The sequence below is a fragment of the Perca fluviatilis genome, chromosome 17, assembly GCF_010015445.1.
Source record: "Perca fluviatilis chromosome 17, GENO_Pfluv_1.0, whole genome shotgun sequence".
Lineage (NCBI taxonomy): Eukaryota > Metazoa > Chordata > Actinopteri > Perciformes > Percidae > Perca > Perca fluviatilis.
In genome coordinates this window covers 30,847,729-30,865,666 of record NC_053128.1, presented here as the reverse complement: position 1 = coordinate 30,865,666, position 17,938 = coordinate 30,847,729, and the positions used below count along the sequence as shown (strand labels likewise).

At 43.2% G+C, this 17,938-nt stretch overlaps 1 protein-coding gene across 2 annotated transcripts in view; it reads left to right on the top strand.

Moving 5' to 3' along the window:
- Window positions 1-17,309, top strand: part of LOC120545655 (unconventional myosin-XVIIIb-like) — a 100,301-nt gene extending 82,992 nt beyond the window's left edge. Inside the window, exons 39-44 of one of the 2 annotated variants that reach the window (XM_039780193.1) lie at window positions 2,056-2,241; window positions 7,127-7,260; window positions 8,616-8,657; window positions 10,484-10,654; window positions 12,795-13,768; window positions 17,257-17,309. In XM_039780193.1, coding sequence (XP_039636127.1) covers window positions 2,056-2,241; window positions 7,127-7,260; window positions 8,616-8,657; window positions 10,484-10,654; window positions 12,795-13,758 — 1,497 coding nt within the window. In that variant the 3' untranslated portion in view covers window positions 13,759-13,768; window positions 17,257-17,309. The remainder of the gene's footprint in view (window positions 1-2,055; window positions 2,242-7,126; window positions 7,261-8,615; window positions 8,658-10,483; window positions 10,655-12,794; window positions 13,769-17,256) is intronic. The other variant, XM_039780194.1, reaches the window with a different exon arrangement.
- The last annotated feature ends 629 nt before the right edge of the window (window positions 17,310-17,938 follow it).

The following is a 17,938-nucleotide window of genomic DNA, read 5'->3' as shown; positions in this document are numbered from 1 at the left end:
TGTGTAACTGGCAGTGTGCAGGATTTTCTCTAAAAATTTAAATTAAAAAACTTCTTTTATAAATTTTTTTTTTTCAAATGCTATGAAATTCAATATAACACCTAAATTCAAAGAAAGTAGTGAACTGATCATTTATTTTACTTGGAACCATCCACGTTTTTTTTTTTGGGACATTTTGGTTGAGAGAAACAAAATGGGTCAAATTTGACCCGAGGACAACAGGAGGGTTAAGGCAATACTTTTTGTATTCCAAGTTTTCTGAAATGTTCAGTTTAAATATGCAAATGAGGCATTATCTTGTTGTTGTGCTAATGTGCACACATTTCCAGAGCAGACGTGAACAATGGATAAGGCCAGGTTCTAAATTGTAGTCTCATTTTGTTGACATATTATTGAGTCAAAGGTTTTTTACAGAGGGGATTTTGGATATCTCTTTTTATTGCTGCATAAATCAGAAAGTACCGTTAACGGCCATAACAAAAGAAAAATCCATTTAGTCCATGTTTTTATGGATACAGTGTTGTATAAAGCAGGCTGTGAATGCTATCTGAACAAAGCCCTGGGTAGAAAGCTTCAGAATAAAGAGAGGAATGAAAGTGGAAAGTTTGGTGAATGGAAGTAGAGATTTCTGGCTCAGAGTCTGAGAACAAAACCTTGAAAGATATGGATTGTAAATCTCAGACATTTTGAAGACACTACCGGTGAACAGGGTCAACATGTAACCTGCACACTGCCTGCGTGGCGTGAGCGTGGCGTTTCTGTTGCGTGGCGGCTGCGTGGCGTTTTCGATGTCTTTGCACACCAGAAACGTGTCTGACGCGGCGCTGCTGCTGCATACTGTACATGTGTACAGACAAGGCCTTGTCTGTACACATGTACAGTATGTTTCTCATTGATAAAATGAAATAATAGCGTTTTCTTCTTTGTTTTGTACATTTGTACATTTGTTTGCACATATTTCAATATATATATTTTTATATTTCAATTCCCTTTCCTGAGATAATAAAGTCCATGTAATTGTTTTATCAGAATCCAATTGAAATACAATTTAAAAAGAAATTTATATCTGCCTTTATGTCAAAACGTAGAGACTTTCAAACATCAACATGTCATTTATTAAATGTATTAGTGTCAAAATGACATATATAAACATCTTTCCGGATTCTATTTTGCCTGGAAACGCTTCCAACACGCTTGCATGGCGCGTGAAAAATAGGCGTCGGTCCTATTTCTAGCATGCACGCGTTTTTGGCGCGGCTCGATCCCTAAGAGATATCGCCATGAAACTTCCCCAGATACTGACATAAAGACAACTATTTTTTGCATCACAGGTTTTTTTTTTAATTTTATGTTTAAAGGTGCCCTGCCATACAAAACTGTTTTTCCTTGCATTGTTTGAAATATATCAGGTCCATATGTGTCTATGTTGTGTTGTGAATATGAAAATGAACTGCTACCTCCTCTGTCAGCTCTAAACACTGAACAGAAATAAGCAGAGAAATCAGACCAATCACAAAAGCTGGTCAGTCTGACATCATACTGCCTGAGCTCATTACTATTCATGAGCTTGCCCAGTTGGGCTGGGTAAAGGATTCTGACAGCCAGGCTCTCATTGGCTAGCTGTTAGCCAATCAGATTCAAACAGCTTAGCTTGTTGAATATTAATGAGAACTGGCAGAAATCGAGCCGAGTCTTCCTGTAGGCTTTCTATACCACGCTAGAATGGCTTAACCAAGGCATTTTTTCCACCAAAAATGTTACAGAGTCCATGGTAGAAATTCAGACATTACCACAAAGTCATGAAATACGTGTGGCAAGGCACCTTTAACAATGCTAACTTTTGGTGAATTCAGGCGAAATCTACAGACACAAATAAGAGAAGAATAAACATCTAAATTTGTATTTTGGATGTTTTTTTCCACCCCAGTCTGGAAGAAGACATGTTACTGAAGCAAAATAGCTCAAAACACTATAGACAAAATAGTTCAGAAAAGTGATATTTTGGCCTGTAGTGTCTCCCCTTAAATGCTGTCCCGTACTTCCCCTGATGTGCAGGTGCTGGTGTTGCGTTTGAGGGACAGCGTGGTTCGTCTGGGCGAGGAGCTGGAGCAGAGCGCCCAGGCTGAAGCTCGCGAGCGGGAGAACGCCCGCTACTACCAGCAGCGTGTGCAGGACATGAGGCTGGAGATGGAGGAGCTGATCCAGAGGGAGCAGGACAGCAGCCGCAGACGCATGGAGCTGGTAACACGCTCACACTCGCATCGGGTTAGATAGATAGAGATAGAGTCTTTATTGTCCCATATGGATAATCATTTCCACACATCTTTCTCTTCTTTCCATAGCACAGCACCACATATAGAACATATAGAACACATAACACATATACAAAAACATCACATTACGACACCCATATATAGACATATCAAATGTGCGAACTTTGCAAGGCAACTGAGATGGTGGTGACGCTGTCTGTAGGGAATAACATCTGCCTACCAGCTTTTTTCGTCTTCCTATCCGTAAAGCCCTTCGTATTATATTTTATATTAATATATACAGCCAGGCAGCGTATTACTAACCTGACTCCACCAGATGGATCGCTTCTCATTTGCTCGGCATATCCATCTGGGAACTTTCCGTTGGAGAACTTTTGGGAAGGGGGAGAAAATCCTGGTTAGCTGATTGGATAAACCATCTGTCTAACACCACCTATAGTTGGTGATAGATGGGCCAAATCAACCAATCAGATCAAACTCTTGCCGAAACCAGTCGGGAGAAGAGCAAAAACATCTTTTCCTCCGAGAAAAGCCTCCAGTGCCGTTTTTTTTGCTCTTCTTTCAATGAAGGAATACTTTCTAATTCAGATAAAACTTGCTGCGATAGCTACGCTCATCTCATCCGCGGAAGCCGCCACGTTGTTTAGACTGAACAGTCGCTTCTCGTTGCGTCACACCTAAACCCGCCTCAAAACCAGCGCTGATTGGTCGGTCGTTTGGCAAACGGCTCCAGATTTTCTCTATCTCAAGATGCCAGACTGATCTGCGAGTAGAAAACTGGAGCTCGCCAGACAACAGGACGCTCTCACGACGCTAATCTGTAAAGCCCGCCTTATTATATTCTCTAATGTCCAACATTTTAAAGCACAAATCCAGCGTAAAATGAACCTAGGGGTTAATTAATAACACAGTCAACCGTTCTCTGGGATATCTTTACATGCTAATCGAATGTGATTAGCTTATAACGCTAGCTGTCGGGGCAGAGGGTAAAGTAAGACGCTATTTCTACACCACTAATAAGGCTCAAAATAGCAGCACACTTCCACAGTAGCATAATGAGGGTCCTTACATGTAAACCAAAGCATAGAGAACTTTGTAAGTGTACAGACAGTTTATTAAAAAGATAGATTATAAAGACAGTACCGTTCACGTATACTAGCAGGCGGCATCTTGGGAAAACAGTCACGATCAGTCGAACGACGAATGCCGTGCAACCAGTAACCAGTAACATAGCACCACACGCAAGTGTGAGCCTTGTTAGTGGTATAGAAATGAGCGGCTGTGGCTCAGTGGTAGAGCTGTTGCCTGCCAATCAGAAGGGTTGGTGGTTCGATCCCTGGCCCTGCAGTCCCATGTCGAAGTGTCCTTGGGCAAGATACTGAACCCCGAGTTGCGGAGTGTAAATATGCGTGAATGTTTATCTGATGAGCAGGTGACACCTTGTACGGCAGCCTCGGCCACAGCGTATGAATGTGTGTGTGTGTGAATGGTTCCTGTACTATGTAAAAGCGCTTTGAGTAGTCGTTAAGACTAGAAAAACGCTATATAAATACAGTCCATTTACAAATAGCGATTTCTTTTTAGTTTACCCATGCCCCGACGACTAGCGTTATAAGCTAATTAGCGGTTTGCGCTAAAACTGGTCACATTCGATTAGCATGAAAACATATCCCAGAGAACAGTCGACTTGGTACACGTGTTATTAACCCCTTGGTTCATTTTGCGCCGGATTTGTCCTTTAAATATAAGGGATTAACAACCACTGCCGATGCAAACCTCTGTGCTTTATCACGGGAACTGGAGCTAATTGCAGGGAGAGTTTTCGTTGGCGTTCTTGCCACCTGCAGACAGATCGCCGCCGCTCTACCTGGGCACCACTGAGGCTGCTAAATATAAATCCCAACAGACGTTACTTAACATCCAGGCTGCAAAGACAACGCTTTTTTAAAGCCAGGCTGCTACCTTCTTGGCAATAAACACTTCCTCCGGGCTATGATTGAAGTACTCCCCACTTCCAGAAACCTCTCCGCTGCTGTTCTCAAAACAACAGCTGGCGCATTATCTGGAACATTACAAAACATCACTTTCATAACTGCAAAACTTTGATCGTCGCAGCACTGACAGCAGGACGGAGACTCTATGCATAAACACTCTTTATACGTCTGATGGGAAGAATAAAAGTCAATTCCCGCACACTTATCACCTCTGACAGACCTCTAAGTATCTCTATATTTTATATATTTTTTTCATTTGTACTGCACATTGCTGCAGATCCTCTTTTCACCCTGTGTTCAGGTCTCTGTTTTAGCTACAGAGTGAGACATCTTTTCTTCTGTACTATCTTTGATTGAACTCGCACATGCTCAGTAGCTAAGATCGTAGATCATGTCAGCTAGCTCCATAGACAGTAAAAGAAAGGCTGTTTCTCCAACTTCGGTCAGTTACAAGGCAGGATCAGCTGGGAGACTTCTTCTAAACCAGGGCACACATGGAAGTAGTTCTTTTGGAGATTATGGTGAACTTGTGTGTGTTATAGCAGTGCTTTGCTATGGAGAACGAGGTAGCATGCTAGCGTTAGAATGCTAACGGTTGCGGTTCGCCAGCTCGTTTCGGCTAGTGACGTAGAAAGCCATGCAGATTTTGACCAGCTCACCCGGAGACTGAAGGCAGGACACATTCAGAAACCGTATCTCACTCAGAACACCATGGATGGATTTATTCAAAATTTGTATGTGTGTGGAAGCACCAGAGACACAAAATAACACCCCAAATCCCAGAAAAAGTGTTTTTTTTCATAATATGGGCACTAATATGGGTCAAACCATTCTAAAATAAAGTATTGTGGTGCTGCAGAGACCCGTATACAGACTACAGAAAAAAAATCTTTGTTTGGTACAGATCCTCGCAAAACAATCACACTTTTTTTATTAATAATGATACAAAAATATCAGTCAGCTCAATATCAGTCAAAATAATCGCAATGAGATATTTTCCTCATATCGTGCTGCCCTATTTCCCACTGAGTCAATCTAAGTAAGGTAAAAAAAAACTATGAAAACTGCTATGTCACTGGATCTGGAAGTCACTGCTGCTGTTGTGTGGCTCTTAGCTACGGTGCATTTATTTATTTTTTGGGCTCTTTATGCTGAACTGGTCGGCCACCCCTGCTTTACACTATGCCAGCCACTTGGTTATGGCCTTCCATGTATTGGCCGTACACCTGCCTGAATTTTACACCCTGCTGTTATGTACTGGACTGTCTCAGGGGTGTCTTTACCCAGCCTGCACCTGGGGTCCTGTCTGATTTGGTAGCTGCCAGCCTTTATCTATCGAGTGAGCATGTAATAAAGTGGATTCTGTTAACTCCAAAAAGAAAAGGTTAAGTTGAACCTCTTAAACAAATGTCTGAACTGGAGAGAGCCTGGCAGGTTTTATGGTCCAATAAAGACATAATAAATTCAGATAGATATGAAACATGATTTCCAGTTGTACTGCGAGTTTTCAGATTCCAGCGTGTTCTTGTTCTCGCTCTCAACAGATTTCTTCCTGACCTCTGAGCAAAAGAGAAGGAGCTTCAATTATTATTCACTTATTAGCACAAAGACAGCAACACACACACACACACACACACACAAACACAAAAGGATGCTCTTTATCAATCTACCACATACAGTACACACACACACACAGCCCGCATGAATAGACATATTCATAAACACAAACACACACACAAGGATGCCCTTCAACAACCTACCACATACACGCAAGCACACACAGATCCCGCATGAATAGACATTCATACACACACACACATTTTCTCACACACTCCTCCTCCTCTTCCACCGTTCTTAACGTCATCTCTCCCTCATCCTGCTTTCTCTCTCTGACTGTGATTAATCCTCATTGTCTCTTCAAGGTTATGAGACACACACACACGCACGCACGCACGCACGCACACGCGTTCATACATGGTTATGTGTCTCTATGACAACCGGTGCACCCACCCCATCTCCTCAAAGGCAATAACTTTGAAAGCCTTGAAGCGTGTGTGTGTGTGTGTGTGTGTGTGTGTGTGTGTGTGTGTGTGTGTGTGTGTGTGTGTGTGACAACATGCCAGAGAGACAGAAACAGGAAAAACAGACGAGATGAATTAATAAATCACTTGATTATCCCGACGTCTGCGTGCCTATGTAACCATTTCCTTCCTAAATAAGCCGGTCCGACCGGTCCAAACATCAGCACCGGAGGCTGCAGAGGTCGTAGGACCGTGTGTGAGCGAGGACGTGTCATTGGACATTCAGTGTTTGACTGATGAGGTAATAAAGGCTAGAATGGAGGTAATTGCTGTGGCGGATTGGGCCTCGGGGTCTTTACAGGTTATCACACGGCTGGCCCCGATGAAGGTGAACGCCTCCCTGTTAACAAACTAACTTTAGGCGCCATCTACGTTTTGGTTTAAAGACGAATATCTTTTGCTACGTTTAGGCCGGTTACACACAGCCTGCGTGGGGTGAGCGTGGCGTTTCTGTTGCGTGTCAGCTGCGTGGATTTTTGATGCCTTTACACACCAGAAACGTGTCTGACGGGGCGCCGCTGCTGCTGCTGCTGCTGCTGCTGCTGCTGCTGCTGCTAGCCTTGTCTGGACACATGGATGTTTCCCATTGATAAAATGAAATACCATGTTAAACATAAATATATACTGATACTGATTACAGCAAACAGGGTAAACAGGGTCTCAGTTACAACTGAGAAGGCTCTGGTGTCAGCCAGGCTAACGGTGCGTTTGTTTTGTGGCTCTTTATGCGGAACTGGTTGGCCACCCCCTGATGTTAGCCAGGTGTTTGTTTGTGCAGGAGATGCAGGTGGAGGAGCTCAGCGCCGTCAGACAGACGCTGCAGGCCGACCTGGAGACGTCCATTCGCCGCATCGTGGACCTGCAGGCCGCGCTGGAGGAAGTGGAGTCCAGCGACGAGAGCGACTGTGAAAGGTAAGCGGCTTCGCTGAGGGTAGGGCTGGGTATCGTTCAAGACTTTTCAATACTAATACCGATACCGTGACTTCGATATCGGTTCCTAAACGCTACTTTTTTCGATAAAAATTTTACTAAACAAAAAGAAGTTACAATATTACACATTACAGCACGAATCCTTTGATTTATATTTCAGCTCAGACTACGTGAGCCTCGTCTCTCTGTGTAACGTAGAGTTTTTCCTGGGTGTCTCTACGATGTGGAACGTTAGACAGCCAATCACAGACATTATAAGATCTTGTTAGAAGCAAGCTGCGTGCTGATTGGCTCACTGACGCTGATGAGATTTATTCCTTAGGTGATGAAATTGGGTATTGAATGCTGAGGCATTTTTTTACGATTAAGCACTATTACACCTTGATTTAACGTCATTATTGGCACGACCGTGATGCGGCTTGGACTGAGTGTACAATAATACAATGGTTACCAACTAAATAAAAGTTATAATCAAACTGTATTCATATTGTGGGGCAATTCACTCTAAAAAATAAAATAAAAAAGCAACAGAGAGGATTTCTAGTCGCTCCCTGTTTAGTCAGCCAGTCATCTTAAGCTAACGTTAGCTTTGTAGAGATCGTGGGACTTCCCAAGCTGAATAATTATCACAAATATAAACACCAAACTGCTTTGCTAGCTCTATCCTGTCAACTAAGATATGTGCTGAAAAAAATGTTTTTCCATGGATATATTTGGATACTAAACATCCGCGAACTTCAAACAACGGAGACGATTTCCTGTCCCTGTATAACGTGAGTCAACAGCTAACTTAAGCTAACATATATATATATATATATATATCTACAACATATATAAACACCAAACTGATTTGCTAGCTCTATCCTGTCGTAACTAAGATATGTGCTGAAAAAAATAACTTTTCCATCGACAGAAATAGCTCCTGTACGTCTGCGAAAAATCCCATTTAGCAGCTATTTTCGGCACAGCTGACCCAAAACATTTCCAGTGAAAGTTAACTTCAGAGTGCTCTATATACTACTATACTACTTTTGTGTGTTCCACTATGGTTCCTGGAGTGATATTTTTAACTGATGTGCCAGGTGTGCTCAAATGGCTCTGGACGAGCTGTCATGCTGATTTGAAAGCACGTTCTAAATGTCTAGTTGACCAATCAGATTGCCTGGTCGGATCTCCGTGTTGTATAATACTCAATACTTTAGAGGCAATTCGGTCAGGTGCCTAAAAAGTATTGAGTTTTGGTACCCAGCCCTAACTGAGGGATCATCTCCTCTGCCTAAACAGTCACGTCTGTTTGTGTAAACTCAACCTTTTCACCACTCTGCCCTTCACTCCAGCGTTCAAACGGCTGTGGAGTCGTTGACTCGAAAGAAAGACCTGTAAGAACCTCAGGAATGTGTGTGAATGTGTGATTGTGTGTGTGTGTGTGTGTGTGTGTGTGTGTGAGCTGAACATTGCATCAGGCCTTGAAACATCATGAAACATTGCATCTACATCTCTCTACAACTAGTTTTGGCTGTTGAAGGCAGCGGTTGCGTCCGAAAAACGCATACCGTGCACTACATACTCAACATGCATACTATCGTTCCACATACTTTTGTGTAAGTAAATATTAGTGTGTACCTTTTTCGGACGCACTGAGCTGTAATAATTAGGGTTAGGGGGTTAGGGTTAGGGTTACCCTCCCAGCTGATGGAGACACGTAACCATGCTAACCCCTGCCGACAGCCGCTCTAGAAGCATCGCCAGATAATGCTTCAATTACAATTGCAGGTGACAAAATCACCGATTTTTGCACATAGAAATTTAAATTAAAACGTTTTTGATGTCACAGCGCTGCCTTGGTTGCTGTCCATTTGTCTGTTTCGAACGTTGTCCTTACTCATACCTGCAAACTAGTTGCTTTTCGTCGAAAATCGCCGTTTTGAATGGGAAAATGTCATCCGCGTGAATCGTGTAGAATACGGCATCGGTACCTTAATGACCGAATTGCAACGTGGATTTCGATGCCATTGAAATGCCTGCGCTTCTCTCTGATGCGTGTATAAAATGTGTCACCTTTTTCAGCCCTTCTGTGTTTGCAGGTATGGTTACTACCGAATATTTATGCCGGCGTAGTGTCTGTCAGTGTTTTGCATACTGAAACATTTCACCGAAAATAGTATGCGATTCATGTACCATTGGTTTCACACTAAGGTTTCGGACATTCTAAAAAATGTCACACTGTTTTAGCTTCTAAATAGGATGTTAATGTGGAATTTCGGACGCAACCAGTGTCTTTTTTTAATTGTACCATTGAGGTGATAAGATGTGAATCCAAAGCTCCTTCCACATACAGTACAGGCCAGAAGTTTGGACACACCTTCTCATTCAATGTGTTTCTTTATTTTCATGACTATTTACATTGTAGATTATCACTGAAGGCATCAAAACTATGAATGAACACATATGGAATTATGTACTTAACAGAAAAGATGAAAACATGTCTTATATTTTAGATTCCTCAAAGTAGCCACCCTTTGCTTTTTTTGATAACTCTGCAAACCCTTGGTGTTCTCTCAATGAGCTTCATGAGGTAGTCACCTGAAATGGTTTTACCTTCACAGGTGTGCTTTGTCAGGGTTAATTAGTGGAATTATTTCCCTTATTAATAAAAAAGCAAAGGGTGGCTACTTTGAAGAATCTAAAATATAAGACATGTTTTCAGTTATTTCACACTTTTTAGGTAATCACAAAACTCCATACGTGTCCATTCATAGTTTTGATGCCTTCAGTGAGCATCTACAATGTAAATAGTCATGAAAATAAAAAGGAAACACATTGAATGAGAAGGTGTGTCCAAACTTTTGGCCTGTACTGTATTCAGCATATTTCGGGACAGATCTTGATGTGTCAAACCTTAGACGAAGCTTTTTACCTGCATTGCTTCGGTTGAAATGATGATGCAAGCAGATGCAAAGAAAGACAAACTTGATGCCTCGACTGCGAGTCAAACTCTGGCCTCTGACAGATGATCAGAATCTCTCAAATGAGGATGCAGCCTGAACTTGTAATCCTCCTCTCTGACTCGCAGTGGAATCATCAGCGGTTTGTTGAGCTGCAGCCTGTAACGTGCGTGCATGCTCACTGTAACACGTGTGCATGTTTTACCGGCTTAACCAAAGGAAGGGGAGCTGTGATTTGAAGTGTGATTTTTGCCGTGCAGTGACTCGGTGTCCAGTGTCGGGACAGAGGACGTAGGAGAGGGCATCCGTCATTGGCTAGGCGTGCCCAGAGGAGCGTCCCGTGGTAGTGGCTCTCCCTACGGCAGCAGTACCATCAGCAGCCAAGGAGGGCGCCAGTCTGTCGCTGACACCATGAGCACCTACAGCTTCCGGTAAGCCCCATCATTCTGTTTTATTTCATTTACAGTGCCAAAATTAGGGATGCACCAAATCTAGGATTCGGCTTCGGATTCGGCCGAATATTGGGCTTTTTGACGGGGGTTTGGTTTCTGCCGAACCTTAGAATTTTTTCCACCGATCCAAACCCTAAGCTCGCGCTACGCTGGTCGCCATAGTGACGGCGCCGTTGATTACGGGAAGGTGTTTACGTAGGTGGAGCGTTCAATGCAGTAGGCTGTGAGAAATTGGAAATGGAACTGGCGAGCAGAAAAAGTTGTTGTTTGGCAGTACTTTCAGTCAAAAGAAGGCCATTCAAGTCCAGCTACATGTTCAATCTGTTTAATGCTGATTGGTCTGGTGGTGGCGAGGACCCTAAACTATACACAACATGGCCGCTGTTACAACATCTGGTAAGAAACATCCGAAAGAATACGAGTTGTGCATGAAGGAATCTCCAGACAGCAGCCAGAATGCAGCAACTTGAGGTACAGCAAAGGAAGGACAGTCTCTGTTTACTTCATTCATGAGTTTACTGGGTTCATGGACTGAGGATGGGAGGAGGAGTCAGCACAATCTCAACCAGGGGGTTCAGGATTCAGCCCAACCCCAAAAATCTGGATTCGGTGCATCCCTAGTCAAAATATAACGGAAGTTATCTCAGGACACTTATAGACAGATAGAGTGGGTCTAGACCACACGCTATACCACACGCTCATTTGAATTGCTGCCTTCAGGACGACGATATTGTGCTCCTCTGTTTACAAAAAACAGATCCAAGTTCTCCTTTGTTCCACAGGCTATTAAACTGCTTAATATATCTAATAGTTAACGAAGGTCCTGTACGGTAATAAGGTCTTTATTTATCTATGTATCGTTATCCAGCTGGTCTGGAACCATACTTAATCCATACAACCTCCCCCCCCCCCTCTTCCCTTCCATACAAGTGCCCTGGTTTATGAGTAATAATATCTACATGTTACAGTTTTCTTTTTGTCTCTTTCCTTTTTTTTTTTTTTTGGGATTAATGTCGTTAAAATGCCTTATGATGTGATTTCTGCTGCAACCTAATTTCCCCACGGGGACAATAAAAAAAAAACAAAACAATAAACATAATTTACAAACACCCAACAATTCCCCCTCAAAGAGCATTTGGTGCGATAGCTGCAAGGAAAAACTAACTTTTATATCTTGATGGGCGGCCATTTGCCGCGACCGGTTGGCTGATTACTAATTAAACATTCACAGATGTTTGTAGAGCTGCATACGAACTGGAGCGGAACTATTTCGATAACTGATCAAGTGTTTCAGATATCTTTTAAACAAAAGTGACAAACTTTCTCTACCGATTTGCTGTTTTTAGTTTTTCATAAATGACAGTAAATTGAGTATCTAACGTTTAGGATTGTTGGTCATACAAAACAAAAAAGCAACATTTAATTTCATAGATGTCTTCGTACTCAAAATTTTGCACATTTCATGCTCTTCGTTTAAAGGTGCAGTAGGTTAAGCCTTATAAAACTAACTTTCTGTCATATCTGCTGAAACTGACCCTATGTTCCAGTAGAACTACATGAAGCAGGTCATTTAAAAAATAAATCCAGCTCCTCTGGCTCCATCTACAGCCTGTAGTGAGATTTGCAAAAATCCACAGCTCCCTGTTCAGATGCACCAATCAGGGCCAGGTGGGCGTGTCTAACTGCATGTCAATCACTGCTCATGCACACGCATTCATTCTCCCTTGTGGGGGGAGGGGCTTAGGAGACCGTTTTGGGCTTTAGTGGAGAAGGGGGAGGGACTGAGAAGTTGTTGATGTTAAACATTTTTGGCTAAGTCCTGGATCTACAGCCCCTTTAAACCACTGTACATATCTTTTAATTTGAAAACATGTATTTTTTACATATCTTATAATTTTGTATTTTTGAGACTTGACTGCAGTACTTTTTTGTTGTCTCTTACTTTTTTTATTGTAACTGTTATACATCAAAATACCAAGGCACACTCTTTGTATGATAAACCTACTTGGCAATAAACCTGATTCTGACTAAACTATTAATTGATTAAGAAAATAATCTGCATATTAATCAATCACAAAATATGACATGGGCTTTTTATGTCTCTTTTCTCCCTCTGAAGTTCTTGTGTGGACCCTGATGACGAGCGCTCTGAGGCTGGCGGCGGGGGAACCAGAGGTCCCGGGCGCGCCCCGTCCTCCTCCGCCCTGTCCGAGCTGCTGGACGGACTCCGCAAACGGCGAGCTGGCGGTGACACGGCCGACGGCGCCGGCAGCGCGGTCTCCCTGCCTGTGTATCAAACGACCGCGGCCTCGAATCTCAGACGGCGAGCCTCGGCCCTCTCTCTCGGCGGCCCAGGCGACCCGCAGGAGCCCCGGCCCGGCATCCTCAAACCGCCTTCCCCGCTGCTGCCTCGGGCCGCCAGCGCTCGCTCCATCGGCGCCGCTCAGGCATCCCCTGGCGCCTCAGCCAAACTCTCTCGCTTCAACTCGAGCGATTCTCTGTCTTCGCTTCCCTCGCTGCCGCGCCTCTCCTCCTTGGCGTCCTCCCTCGCCGCTCGCCACCAGCCCCCGTCCCTGTCCATCCCGGAGGAGGACGCGGATCAACCTCGCCGATCGGTGACGGCGGCCGCCACGGAGCGCTCCCCTCAGCCGCCGAGGCGTTGCATGCTGGGAAGTCTCGCTTCGGAGGACGCAGGCGAAGGCTCTCTGGGGTCAGAACCCATGGTGTTCCAAAACCGCCGGCTGATTGAGGATAGCGGGCGCGGCGATAACGACGCGGCATCCGACATCCTGCCCGCCATCCGGAGAGCCCAGTCCGCCAGCAGCCTGGCCGGCTCGCTCAGAGGAGGCAGGAGGGCGCTGAGCGTCCACTTTGGAGAGCTGCCGCCGTCCACCCGCAGCAGGAAAGGCTCCGAGACCGAGTCCTCCAGCTCGGGGGGGTCAGGGGGCAGTTCCCAGGGCTCAGTGGGGGGGCCCAGACGCAGGTTTGAGACGCCACAGGGAGAGAGACTGGAGGCGGAGGGCAGCGAGGGCGGAGACGTGGCTTCGGTCATGAAGAGATACCTTAAAAAGGAGATTGACTAAAGCAGATGAGGTGAGCTCTCGGGGTCTTTATTTAAAGTGCACATATTATGAAAAAATCACTTTTTCTAGGATTTGGGGTGTTATTTTGTGTCTCTGGTGCTTCCACACACATACAAACTTTGAAAAAAAAATCCATCCATGGTGTTCTGAGTGAGATATGGTTTCTGAATGTGTCCTGCCTTCAGTCTCCCGGTGAGCTGGTCAACATCTGCACGGCTTTCTACGTCACTAGCCGTGCTGATTTTGAACAGCTCAACACTAACGCTAGCATGCTACCTCGTTCTCAATAGCAAAGCACTGCTACAACACACACAAGTTCACCATAATCTCCAAAAGAACTACTTCCATGTGCGCCCTGGTTTAGAAGAAGTCTCCCAGCTAATCCTGCCTTGTAAGTGACTGAAGTCGGAGAAACAGCCTTTCTTTTACTGTCTATGGAGCTAGCTGACATGATCTACGATCTGAGCTACTGAGCATGTGCGAGTGCAATCAAAGATAGTACAGAAGAAGAAGAAAAGAGGTCTCACTCTGTAGCTAAAACAGAGACCTGAACACAGGGTGAAAAGAGGAGCTGCAGCAGTGAGAGAGAGATGTTCAGTACAACAAAAATGTTTTTGTTGAAAATTAAACCATGCAAACCTATTCTGATACAACCTTAAAATACAGTTATGAACCTGAAAATGAGCATAATATGGGCGCTTTAAAACCACGGAGGGGATTTTCTCCACACTCTTTCATTTAGATTTTCTTGCATCAGATTGTGTTTTCAATCAAGGGGCCCCGTTTCCCAAAAGCATCTATCTTACAAACCTTAAAGTGCTCATATTCTGCTCATTTTCAGGTTCATAATTGTATTTAGAGGTTATACCAGAATAGGTTTACATGGTTTAATTTTCAAAAAACACCATATTGTTGTTGTACTGCACATTGCTGCAGCTCCTCTTTTCACCCTGTGTGTTGAGCTCTCTGTTTTAGCTACAGAGTGAGACATCTCACTTCTATCCCATCTTTGTTGGGATCTCTGCAGGGTAAATCCAGACAGCTAGCTAGACTATCTGTCCAATCTGAGTTTTCTGTTGCACGACTAAAACTATCTCACAACACGCGTTCCACCAAAACAAGTTCCTTCCCGAGACTATTTTGCAGCGGCTCCATGCGATGCTCAGCACGGCCCAAGATCAGGGCTCAACATAAAAAATACTGTATCTGAAGTCTTTCCCGAAATTCAGCCTTGGTGCAGAATTACAGGGGAGGTAACCTTGCCCCTTATGACCTCATAAGGAGAAGATTCCTGATTGGTCCATCTGAGCTTTCATTTTCTCAAAGGCAGAGCAGGATACCCAGGGCTCGGTTTACACCTATCACCATTTCTAGCCACTGGGGGATCATAGGCAGGCTGGGGGAACGCATATTAATGTTAAAAAAAGTGAAATGTTCATGCCATGGGACCTTGAAGGCCTAACATTTTGATTTTGAAATTTTAGACTTTCTAGGACCCTGGGGAAACCCTGTTTATGACCAAACACCTGCAGAACTAAAGACACCCCGTCAATTTAGCAGATGCTGAATGCGACTGCAAACTGAAGCCACGGAGATAAATCAACAAGTAATCGTCATTCATTGGATTTTATGGTTATGAGGGTTGTAAAATATGTGACGTCAGTATCTCCGAAATGAGAACTTGTACTGTGGAGAGAAGATAAATATCTCTCAAGTCGGACTCTGACGTGGTGATACTTTTAGTCCCTTGATTCAGCTTCCAGTGCAGTGATTCAGTGTTCACACATGGCATCCTTTATTACAAGAAAAAGCAGACTAGGGAAGCTTTTGTAGTAAAAAAACAACAACGAAAAGCTGGCGTATTTTGTTGCTATAACAACAGCTACTGCTACAGTATACCAGCTAGAGCGCTACTCTAACGTTAGATAAAACAAAGTGGTGGAGCGAGCTAGAGAAAGAACAGAGAGAGAGAGTGGTGCTAACGTTAGATTAAAGGTCCCATGGCATGAAAATTTCACTTCATGAGGTTTTTTAACATTAATATGAGTTCCCCCAGCCTGCCTATGGTCCCCCAGTGGCTAGAAATGGTGATAGGTGTAAACCGAGCCCTGGGTATCCTGCTCTGCCTTTGAGAAAATGAAAGCTCAGATGGACCAATCAGGAATCTTCTCCTTATGAGGTCATAAGGAGCAAGGTTACCTCCCCTTTCTCTGCTTTGCCCCCCCAGAGAATTTGGTCCACCCATGAGAAAGAGACCACTAAGGTCTATATAAAAGAGACTTCAGATACAGTATTAGGGGACCACTAAGGTCTATATAAAAGAGACTTCAGATACAGTATTAGGGGACCACTAAGGTCTATATAAAAGAGACTTCAGATACAGTATTGGGGGAACACTAAGGTCTATATAAAAGAGACTTCAGATACAGTATTAGGGGACCACTAAGGTCTATATGAAAGAGACTTCAGATACAGTATTAGGGGACCACTAAGGTCTATATGAAAGAGACTTCAGATACAGTATTAGGGGACCACTAAGGTCTATATGAAAGAGACTTCAGATACAGTATTAGGGGACCACTAAGGTCTATATGAAAGAGACTTCAGATACAGTATTGGGGGAACACTAAGGTCTATATAAAAGAGACTTCAGATACAGTATTAGGGGACCACTAAGGTCTATATAAAAGAGACTTCAGATACAGTATTAGGGGACCACTAAGGTCTATATAAAAGAGACTTCAGATACAGTATTAGGGGACCACTAAGGTCTATATAAAAGAGACTTCAGATACAGTATTAGGGGACCACTAAGGTCTATATAAAAGAGACTTCAGATACAGTATTAGGGGACCACTAAGGTCTATATAAAAGAGACTTCAGATACAGTATTAGGGGACCACTAAGGTCTATATAAAAGAGACTTCAGATACATTATTGGGGGACCACTAAGGTCTATATAAAAGAGACTTCAGATACATTATTGGGGGACCACTAAGGTCTATATAAAAGCATCCAAAGAGCACCATGTCATGGGACCTTAAAAACAAAGTGGTGGAGCGAGCTAGAGAAAGAACCGAGAGAGAGAAGTGCTACTAACGTGCGAGTTCCCTGTACAGGGAGCACCCGGTCATATCATATAACTCGCTGTGCTCCGACTCAATTTTTTCTTGTTGTTATGGAAACGACAGGTCTGGCTACTCTGCTTGTCATTGGACGGATGTCAAAAAAATGCTTGACGTATTTTTTCTTCAGAAAAGTTTAACTTTTTTCGCCCTGAGCTGCAGAAAAGACGCCGGCGTTGGCGTTAAAAAAAAAAAAAAACGCTCTGGACTTAGTCACACGCCAAGTGTGAACATAGCCTGAGGTGTTTGATGAATACACGCCCAGACCTGCACACAGTATTCATGGCTGCACATGCACAGTTTACCCCTCTCTCTGTTCCACAGCATCCTTTCTGCTCTGACCACCTTGTCTTTGTCTTTTCTCTTCCATCAGACTCTTTACGTGTCCACATCTAGACAGACTGGAGACTGCAGTCAAGGCTGAACGAAAACACTTCACAAGCTGACTCTCATTAACGCCACCTGAAAATACATTTGCCCTCAATCAGCTGTATTTTCAGATAAGCACTGTTTGTATATGAATAAAAAAAAATGAAATTAACCTTTCGCTTTTGTGAATTTATTCCATTTATTTCTCATATTTCACATTTATCTCACTTCATATGCAACTTAAAGGTATGATATGTAACATTTCCTCATTAAAAGGTCTAAAAAGTACTACCATATGTTATATATTTTGTTTCCAACAGTGTTCAAACCCAAAGAAATCAATTATTTTAAATTAGATTAGATAATACTTTATTTATCCCACAATGGGGAAATTCACTTATTACAGCAGCAGTTTTTCCACAATAAAAACAAACCAACAAACAACCGAACAAACAAACAGGCAAACAACAGACAATGAGCAAAAAAAAAACACTGAATGAATGTAAAGTGGCATTATATAAAAAGTATTTAAATAAAGTGAGGTGGCCATAGTGCAAAAAAAATACTGTAATGTAAGTAAGTAATTGACGTGAAATTAGATTGAAAAATATGTAATTACATAACAGCGAAAGTAATTAACCATAATATAAATTATATTTATATTTAAGTGTAACCATAATATAAAT